Raw genomic sequence first — 11,223 nt, forward strand, 5'->3', positions numbered from 1 at the left:
AGGTTTGCTTCACTATTTCCAGAGACACAAACCGTAATGAGCTGTACTTCGACATCAGCAGTCTGCAAACTGAGGACACAGCTGTGTATTTCTGTGCAAAGACTGCCACACTGGCTCATCTCAGCATGAGAAACTGACAAAAACACATCTATAGATCATCCAAGTGTGCAAAGTATTTACAATTATCTACACACCTGCTTCTCTACCAGATCAGGATGATATTTAGACATAATACCACAGATTAAATTATTAATTTTACAGATTTATTTGTGTTCCTGAATAGAAAAAAAATTTCTGTCAAGAATTAGTGAAACAAGCAATCAAACTATTCTGTTCCAAACTAAAACTGTAGTATATTATATGAATAATACATTGCAAAATGTAGAATATTATTATTATTATTATTATTATTAGTTTATTTGTCAGGGACAATGCAGCGCACATTATTACATACATAATTATCATAGCATAACAAAATGTGTAAATGTGTTGCATAAAAGGTTTCTAGCCAATAGGCTAATTTGCAACCCCAGTCCCTGGTCAGGCCTTTCTAAAAAACATATACCTAAACATGGCGTAGATTACACAATCATGCGTCAAATACATTATAAACACTAACATTGACATTTTACACAATCCCGACCACATTACACAAAACAACACATCACATCCAGCACAGACAAAAATGACTCAATGTCCACATATTTGATTTTCTTTCAGCCAGTGTTTCACCTTTCTATTAAATGTTTTCAGGTCAGTTTCTGTTTTTATTTCTGTTGGTAAATCATTCCAAAAATGGGTCCCTATCACTGAAAAACTTGACAGGCCAAAAGTGGTTTTATGCCCTCTGCTATGCAGTTGCCACCGCTGTTCTCCTAGTGGCAACTCTCCTTGTGTTTATTTTTGTCACAAAAGGACATAGTACGGCTGGAGCTAGATTATTTGTGCATTTAAAAATCAGCTTAAGAAAAGAAAACTTAATAAAACTATCAAAATCTAAAAGCTTCTATTTCTGTACAATTAAACAGTGATGCCACATAATTGGTTTCTGATCCATAATTTTCAGTGCTTGTTTGTATAATGATATGATGGGTTTGACTGTTGTCTGGGAGGCTTGGCCCCATATAGTAACACAATAAGATAAATGAGAGAGTATCATAGCATGAAAAAACAGCAAAGCTGCCTTGACAGGTATATGGTGCCTAATCATTCTAAAACAGTTTAGGTTTGTCCGGACAGTCTTACAGAGTTTATTAATGTGTATATTGAATTTGAGTTGGGAATCCAGAATAATACCTAAAAATCTAAATTCCTCAACTTCCTCTATTGCTTCTTGATCTATTTTAATAGTACATTTAGCTTTTCCTCTAATTGAGAAGCACATAGATACCGTCTTTTTGATGTTAAGCGTCAGATGATTTTCTTTAAGCCATTGGGATATACCCTCCATTTCCTTGGTCAGGGTCTCTGCTACTATAGTTGGTATCCTAGCTGATACATAAATTACTGTATCGTCAGCATACATTTGGCAGTTGGCTGACTGACAGCATGTAGGTAAGTCATTTATATATAGACTAAAGAGCAGAGGCCCCAAAATGGAGCCCTGTGGAATACCCATTGTGGATTGTAATGATGTTGAGAGTTCGGTGTTTATTTTAACACGTTGCTCTCTATGCTCCAGATATGAAGCAAACCAACCGATGGCATGTTCAGAGAAGTTGAAGGTGGTAAGTTTATTCAAGAGTATGTTGTGGTTCATGGTGTCAAAGGCCTTTTTTAGGTCTATAAACACAGCTCCCACAACATTACCCTTGTCCAGCTTACTCTTAATGTTCTCGGTAAGATAACAATTAGCCATTTCTGTAGAATACCCTGCTCTAAATCCAAACTGCTTGGAGTTGATAAGTTTATTACCTTCAAGATGTTCTACTAACTGTTCCATGATAATTTTCTCTAAAATTTTGGATAAAACCGGCAGTATTGAGATTGGCCTATTGTTGCTTACTTGGTTCTTTGCACCAACCTTGAAAATCGGTGTAATGATAGCTTGTTTCCAACTTTGTGGGAATTTGCCCACTCTGATGGCAAGATTTACAAGGTGGGTTACAGGTTTAATCAAGGCAGAGCAGTAAGTTGTAATAAAGGCAGTATCCAACCCAAATACATCCTTTGCCTTAGATTTATTTAATTTATTAATAATTGTATGTACTTTTTCCTGACTAACCTCTTTAATGTGAAAAAGATCTGATTGATCAAACTTTGTAGTCTGTGAGAGGGTTGCTGGTTCAAAAGTCTCAGCAAGCTCCTCCACAGACTGAATAAAGAATTTATTGAATTCATTTGCAATAGCTGAATTGTTAGTGCTGATAACTCCATTCACTTCCAACTCAGCTATTGTTTTTTGTTGACTAGGCTTAAGTTTAGTAAGGCTATTGAGGTGCTTCCAAAGGGATGCGCTATTTCCTTCCGATTCCTCGATCAATTGCATAAAATAAGCTGAATGAATGAATGAAATCTTTATTTCGAACAATTAATAAATTAATAATAAAATAAATAAATAAATGAAGACAACAATACGTATGAAATTTCCATGCAAATAAATAAACACAAAAAACAATAATCAACCTGTTCGAAAAGGGATAGGTAGAAGCCCTAGGCTTATCAAGACCTACCCCCAGTAACTACCCAAACCAATTCACAATCAAAGAAGATAAATCTAACATAAATTAAGTTTTACATAATACAAAAAAAAAAAAAAAAAACCTGCTAAATTACAATAATGCTTTATCTTAGTATTAAGATAATGAAAACAATAAAATCATAAACAAAAAAAACAAAAAAAACATAATCAAACTGCATTTACAATCATAATGAATTATCATTCACCCTCTTCACTTCTGTACTTATCAAAAATAAAACTTTTATACCTTTTTTTAAATTGCAACATATTAACACTTTGTTTGATCGAACTGCTCAGACCATTCCACAAAAGCACCCCACAAATCGAAATACACATGCTTTTGAGTTTTGTCCGAATCCTATGTTGACTCAAATTTAAATCCCCTCTCAAGTTATAACCCCCAACCCTATATGTAAATAACTGTTGTATGTTTCCAGGCAGCTGTTTATTTATTGCTTTATAAATTAATTGAGCGGTCTTAAATTTAACGAGATCATTAAACTTTAGAGTGTGCCATTTTAAATATAGTAAATTAGTATGCTCATGAAACAAATTACTCCCCTTACTAAATTTCATGATCAAGATTCACAGGTACTTGTCCAGCTCCTCAATGAATCTAACAGACAGTACTCTTGCTTCCTCAGGTGACCCGTTAAGTTTAATGAACACCTTGCAGTTAGTGGTCCAGGTTGACTGGATTTTCCCCTGCTTCCTTAGGAAGCGTGCCTTTCTGGCTATGTCTGCATTTTTTTTCGTCAGGTGTTCGTTCACATAAACATCAGTCCCTCTAAGCTTTTTTCCTTGCCTGAGCAAAGAAATTGTTTTTTTCTGTTCGTAAATCGAATTATTATTGCAGGTTTGTCGTTCTTGTTTTTCCGTTGTAAAGGATGACAAGCCTCAATATCGGTGTTGGATATTGATAAGCCTTTGCTGTGAAAAAAAAGCAGTCACCTGTAGCTCCACGGAGTCCATGTCTGCATCGATGAGCTCCCCACTGCCTGTCGTTGTCACCGCCCTCGCGTAAGAACGGGGCCTGGTCTCCAATCCGCTGACAACAATGTCGTTCATGCGGGAATGCTGCTCCATATCGGCCACGCGGCACTCCAGGCTGGCGATCCGCTAATGTCCTTCTCCTCATTTTGTTTTTTCAGTTCTTTAATTTCGCTCATCAAGTCGATGATCATTTTCTGCTGCTTAGAGACAATCGAGATCTCCTCAGACAGAAAATCAAGCGATTTCTTTATTTCTTCGATCTCCTCGTCCTCGTAAAATAAGCTGTCTTTGCTTTACGCAATTCTCTGACTACTGCATTTCTCAATCCTTTAAAGTTTAGGAAATCGATATTTGTTTTAGAGAGCAGTGATTTTTTTCAGTGCATAGTCTCTTTTTTTCATTAGCTGACGAATGTCATTGTTCAGCCATGGTGTAATGGTGTGAAAAATGTATAATTCATCAAACTTTGTTAAATAGATGGGTTGCTTCTCAATCAGATGCAGAGAGAGATTGAGCAAGGGATGATCCACATTTCATTAAGGTGGGGGAGGTTGGAATATTAAATCAACACCAGCATTTAATTTAACATACAGCGCCCAGCAATTAGTCTTTGTGCTTATCGAACATTATAATAGCACTACTTCCCTGTACTGCATGAGTTTGATTAGAAAGATGTGTTGTGTTCTTTTGTGTTACTGATTTGGTATGAACCCTCTTTCTTCAATCAATGGTATATTCCTCACGTATTGAAATCTTCAGTTTGCGGGAAGCACTCTGAAGAGAGGTATGTTTCTCCGTTAATGGAACAAGGTTTTAGAGCATATTAAATAGAAGTTATTATGAAATCAGAACAAAATATGGTGGTAATACTGTTGGTGACCCTGGTGTGTGTTAAATAGATGGTTCTTCATGTTTAATATAGTACATAAACTGTATTGCTTTAAACGTGCGATTGTGTCATATTTCTATGAACTGTTTACATTTTAAGTATCAGTTAATGCCCTGTGTTGGTTTTCATGGGTATGAGGATGCCTGTTAATGTTGATTTGGGTTTCACTTAATTTCGTTTTGATGAGAAGAGTGGTTAATCTGTCTGCACCGAGTGAAATGCGCGTCAGTAATCAGCGGTGCATTTTGGGTAATGTAGTTCATGACTTAAAGCATGTTATGTGTGTTAAGAAGAAGCTGAAACTGTGAATTGTTTCTTTGATATTGTAAGTTGCCTGCGTATTAGAAATATGGGACAATGTACTAACTGAATGATGTATTTGCAGATTGTCAATCCAGAACAGATGTTTGTAACACTGTCCCATTTTATGCTTGCAGGTATGAGTTGTTGCATTCATTTTGTCATTATTGTTTCATTAACTTTCAGAATTCATAAATCTTATTAGTTCTACATAAAAATATGCCTTTGGTGTTATGCATTTTATTAAATGGAACAATTTAAGATACTGTAAAGAAAATACATCTTGTAATATGGAGTTTGCGGGAAGCACTCTGAAGAGAGATTGTCAATCCAGAACAGATGTTTGTATCACTGTCCCATTTTATGTTTGCAGTAAACACACAAAAGTAAAAAAGCATTGCTGGTGTTTCTCTTTATTTGGGGCTGATCCTGTGGTGCCTCCAGTGCTCCACTACAATGGTAAGGAGGCTTTTCGTTGCATACCTTTAAATGTCTTACTATATTTCTCAATCAGATTTGTGAGGTTTTTCATCAAAGAGTTACAACAATTTTCTAAATCATTCGATTGTAAGACATTATTCCAGTCTAAATTATCTAAATCATTTTTAACTTGTGTCAACTTATTTTTTGGGATACCCAAGTTCCCTGGTTTACTTTCGTTCATAAATTTGGGTAAATGCTGTTTAGTAAGTTTCTGTACAACCATGGTCATATTGTGATCAGAAAGCCCTGTTAATAAATTATAAGTTCTGATAATTCTCTGTGGTCTGTTAGTGACTATCAGATCTATCATAGTTTTACTCGAACGCGTGATCCTTGTTGGACCTTTAATCATCTGATGAAGACTGTATTTTGACAACAGTCTCTTTAATTTTTTTCTTAGACTTTTCTCTAGCCAGTTAATATTAAAGTCACCAAGAAAAACAGATTCGGTGCAAGTATTTACATATTTAAAAATTGTGTCTAAATTCTCATAAAATGAAACATCATGTGATGGTGGATTATACAGCACTATAATGTTAAAATTCATCTTAGGGGATAATACAACATTTAAAGCCAAACATTCTAGTGGTGTATCCAGTTTGATTTCATTACATTTCAGAGTGTCCCTAACATAGAATAGTACTCCCCCACCCACCTTTTTTAGATGTTCTATATCCTTTCTATGACAGATGTAACCAGGGACATCAATCATACTGGTCTGGATATTACTGTGCAGCCAAGTTTCGCTCAACGCTAAAAAATCTCAATTAGAGTCAATTAACAGATGTTAATCTGTTATGGATCTGATCCCATTTAGACAATATACTCCGAATGTTCAGATGTCCACCTAGAATACCCTTAGGTTTAGACATAGGCTCCCATATTACCCGTGCGTGGTTTACAGTCTGAAAAAAATCTGAATTCTCGTTGCTTCCTTACTGATTGGATACCGTCACTGTTTGGAATTCCTGTTACCTCGGGGAAGACGTCCGTCTCTCCGGAGCTCAACCGCTGCACGCACAATCCACCCGCCGATGCACCCTCCGGGGAAAGGCCAGCAACAAATGGGCCTGGATTCAATTGTACGCAGTGGCGCAGATAGGATTTTTTAACTGGGGGGGACCAAGCTGTCAGCAAATGATTTAAACTCAATTCGTTATTTTGCGTAATTTGGGCTTTAACTAGTGCTCAAGTAGTTACTTTGCCTAATTTGGGCTAATGATTTGCACTAAATAGCCATTGGGGGATTCTTATTTGAAATCATGGATAAACAACAATGAACAAAGGTAAACTAAGGCCTACCTGATCACCACTAGCAATGCATGATCAGACTGTTATTTGACTAGTATGCCAATCACCTACCAAAACTTCTCATACCATGATTTTTGGAATGTCAGTGTCCGGTCTTTCATCACTTGCTTTTGCAAAACTTTAGGGTCAGGTTGATTTGGCTTTGTATATGTCATTATCATGTCAACATCCTCTCCCTCTGTGTTGCCTCCTGTCCCTCCTTGTTGTTCTGTCCCTGCTTCTTCTGTCTGTAATTCTACTGTCTCTCCTTCCTCATGCTGTCTTTTTCTACTGTGGCTGCCCTCCTGCAGATCCTCACTTGACTGACTAGGGTCTGCCTCACTGTCATCAGAAATTGCCTGCAGGCCAGGAGGATAACATTTTAAATCTTATCATTTCAGTTAACCCTCTATACCGCTATAGAATTTCACAACAATGTGAAATACAACATATTCCTGAGAATTAATGGCTAAAACTACTATTTCAAATGTCTAAGAATAACTCAAAATTTTAAATTTAAGTGTTAATTACAAGTTTTTTCAATTTATAGAGTAGAAATATCTTTCAAATGATGTATGACATATTAAGAAATGTTTTTCATAGCCTATAATTTAAGAATCTATATCCTCCGTTGCTCTGTACAATAAAAAAAAAACATGATTTCCTGCTATAAGAGGATGTCAAAAGTTTATGTAGGCCTTTATTTGTTGTTTGCATAAACCTTGCACCACACAAATTTACTTATTATAATTATTTTTATAGTGGCTTACACACGACAGTGAACATACCTCAGTCAATTTATACAGTACAATGGGTTAAATGATAAGATAAAATATTATTTCCTGATCGACGATAAATTGTTTGATTTATCCAACCATTCTTTTTATGTTCATTCATTATTTGCCTCTGTCCACTCACCTAAATGCATAGTTATGGTCTCCACATTTTGCTGTGTTTGCTAAGTGCAAAAGCCTTTTTGCCATTGTTGTCAGACTAGCTAGTCCCCTTAACAAATCTAATCTGCCACATCTGGGAAAGTCAACAGCCATAGGATACTTACATTGTTTGGTTTTTGAAAAAACGAGGTGATTGTTTTTTGTCTCTTCATTGCCTTTATGTGGCATTTACAGTCGATTTTTCTCAGTTCAGAAAATCACCGACTCAGCTCAGTCATAGATGGTATATGATCACTATGGTTACCGGTCCGCTCCTACAGGCACGATTAGGAGGCAGCTACCTCCTCATAGGACCCCGGCAACGTCACTCAGGAGTCGTAGCACACACACACACACACAGAGAGTGTAAACGTCGGTGGCATGATGGCATCGTGTGTTTATTGACAACAGAACAGCATGTAGTGAGAATGTGGGTACAAAGTAATGGTGACCGCCGACCGGTGTAGATTATTATTGTGTGTCAGCCTGCGTCTGTCCCGACCCGATTCTGAAGCAGCGGCGGGCCGTAATCCTCTGTTTTACCAACACATTCTCACACCCAACTCATCACATATGGATGCTTCGCCAGGACCCCTTGGCGTCACTTATTGACGCACTGGGTATAGCTTTGGCGTCATTTTTCAACGTGCAGGGTAGTCCGATAGACTTCTATATTGTTAAACTCACCGATGAATGCGGTTGCCTATGAACGCGCTAAACCTTTGCTGAGAGGGCACTTTGATATCAGATTGTGAGGGTTTTTAAACATAAAAAACAGTTGGAGGGCCAGATAAAGATGATCTGGGGGCCACCATTATACTAGCCCTGGCATAGATCATTTATTGTAGCCTATTCCTTTTTATTTTTATTTATTGCAGTCTCGACTCTCGACCCATTCGCAGCCCAAGACGTCAAATTTCAACGCTACAGGCTCCGGTTCTATTGGACTACCCTGCACGTTGAAAAATGACGCCAAAGGTATACCCAGTGCGTCAATAAGTGACGCCAAGGGGTCCTCGCCACGCGTCCACATGTGACGAGTTGGGTGTGACAATGTGTTGCGATTTTTGTCGCCTTTCGTAGGGATAGTGAGGGCGGGGGACGAATCGGGTCACTATGAATCTGGGGGGGTCATGTCCCCCCCGTCCCTAGTGCCATCTGCGCCCTTGATTGTACGTCACCAGACAGCAAAATCAAAGTCAAGAGAACACCGAAACCACGCCAATTGCAGCCTCTCTGGTAATCACGCTTTCTCAGCGTGCCGCGATGGGTGAGTTCAATTTGTTTGGTGTTCGAACAGATGACAATGTTATTTTGTTTGCTTGGCGTGCCGCGACAGGGGTGATCAGATTGTTTAGTGATCGAGTAGATGACAAGGTATCCATGTCCAAAGAAGTTTAATCTCGGTAATCCATTCATATTTACTGACTGATGGTTGCAGCCTGAGACATCTGTTTGTTTGCGCTTAGGTGTTGTCAAAGTGGCAACAACAGAAGCCAACAGCAAAGCAGAACTACGCAAACATTTCCTTCATCTCTAATTATTATTTAACTGGTTTCTTTGTTTTGTTCTTAAACCAGTAACTATTTGAAAAAATGAGTTAGAGTATTGGAGTGGTGCCTGACAAACCACCCAATACGTCTACCGCCATCACTCTCAGATCAATTTCTTTGTATTATTTATTTGTAATATTAAATTATTGTAGTAGTGAATCATTGTCTCCACAAGAGGGTGGCAATGCAACATGATCACATGAGAAGTCCATTATGACCAATTCTGAGGATTTTTAGCAGTAACTCCTCCTTACAAGCTGACACACATCACTCTTAGTTTAAGAGGGGGGTGGGAGTGCTAATTTAATTCTATATAACACCTGTTCACTTTTGACATCCAATGAAATCACATTAAGGTGCAGAAATTGCATGTATATACTAGCAAACATCTTAACAATATGGTCGATGAGCATTTCTCTGTGGTGTTTTTAGTTGAAACTTTTTTGGATTTAAAATCCACAGTGCATGACCATTGTGAAGAATACGGTTATGGTTGATTGCAATTACAATGATTGATTTTTACATTTTCACCGACTACACCTTTCTTTGCACCTCTACCTCCACCTCCATCCAACTCCAACATTTAGCTATGTCCTTCTCAAAATGTCACACTTAAGCATGCAGCCTCCAGCAACAGCTGTCAAATGAAATTCCTATAAAAGATACCACACTTAAATAGCACAAAACTCCAACCATACAAACATCCAACACTTACTACACCAATAACAATATATAGCTGGAATTCTAAGGGCACACACTATGAATTAGCTGATACAAGTAATTTTGATGAAGACTTAAAACAACAAAGGGCAATGAACTTCAGTCTTGTTATGTGCATTTGTATGATATTATAATGCCAGAACCTGCATTCTGAGTGCATACTTTCACTGAGTTATTCGATTTCAGTTATAATTTTACTGTTTAAGATATCCCAAAACCTGAGCCAGTGGCTACTGTTATTTTCCTCTTTGAGCATCTGAAAAGTTTAGGGCCAAATCTTTTTCAGAAATGTCAGTCACAGAGGCCAAAGCAGAGTTAAAAGACCACCTTACCATAATTAGTAATGACAGAAAACAAATTCAACTATATGTTAATTTTACTCCAACTATAAGATATGTGTTTGCATACCTCTATGCAAATGATTTTGTAGGGTGGGACAGTGTCACTCAAATTCCTAAAACACAGTGCTATAAACGGAATCTTCATTGAGTGTTTGTGCCCAGCTGCAGTGTACAATTGTAAATGTACTGTATTACTGTTCAGCTTCTTATTTCATTCATTTGACAGTTTTGTAGTGGCCATGGAAATGCTACAGTATGGCGTTCTACTGATAATTATTTCATGTGAGAAACTCCCCTTTTTTCTGGAATATTACTGTCATCTTATTGTTCTAAATCATGTGACATTAATTTTCCATATTTTGCAGGTATCAGTGGTGAGTCATTGACGTCCTCTAATTCTGTAGTGAAAAAACCTGGAGAATCAGTCACTTTGTCCTGCACTGCGTCTGGATTCTTAGTGGGCAGCTACTACATGAGCTGGATCCGTCAGAAACCAGGGAGAGGACTAGAGTGGATTGGGTACATTGACACTGGCACTAGTACTTATTTTGCACAGTCTCTACAAGGACAGTTCTCCATCACCAAAGACACCAGCACAAACAAGCTGTATTTAGAGGTGAAAAGCTTGAAAACTGAAGACACGGCTGTTTATTACTGTGCAAGAGACTCACAGTTAGACAAAAGACTACAAGTTTGCACAATAACTGTTCATGAAAGATATTTATGAGGGCCTCAGAGGAAATGAACAGCAAACTTCCCCTTTTCATGTTGTTTGAATAACTTAAAAATTTCCTCACAAGGAACTTCCCAAGGTCTGAGCTGGAAATCTAAAGGACTTGGATTCAAACCCTGTAAGAGGTGATCCATGAGCCTTTAAAACTCTTCCACCCAAAACACAAAACCTCCTGTACTCTACTCTAGTATTCTAAAATCACATTAGATCATAGAATATTTTTTTTTAAAACATTAAGTTCAAAACTCAAAAATGTGTTTCATGTTTACAACAGATTTGAATTTCTTATTCATTTAAGCACATTGC

The 11,223-nt window shown here is 37.5% G+C and overlaps 1 gene segment (V, D, J or C); it reads left to right on the forward strand.

Moving 5' to 3' along the window:
- The first annotated feature begins 10,340 nt into the window (after nt 1-10,340).
- Nucleotides 10,341-11,008, forward strand: LOC127652950 (Ig heavy chain V region 914-like). The segment is given in 2 exon segments: nt 10,341-10,466; nt 10,550-11,008. Coding segments are annotated over 2 exon segments (405 nt in total).
- Nucleotides 11,009-11,223: the final 215 nt, after the last annotated feature.

The sequence above is a fragment of the Xyrauchen texanus genome, chromosome 12, assembly GCF_025860055.1.
Source record: "Xyrauchen texanus isolate HMW12.3.18 chromosome 12, RBS_HiC_50CHRs, whole genome shotgun sequence".
NCBI classification, from domain to species: domain Eukaryota; kingdom Metazoa; phylum Chordata; class Actinopteri; order Cypriniformes; family Catostomidae; genus Xyrauchen; species Xyrauchen texanus.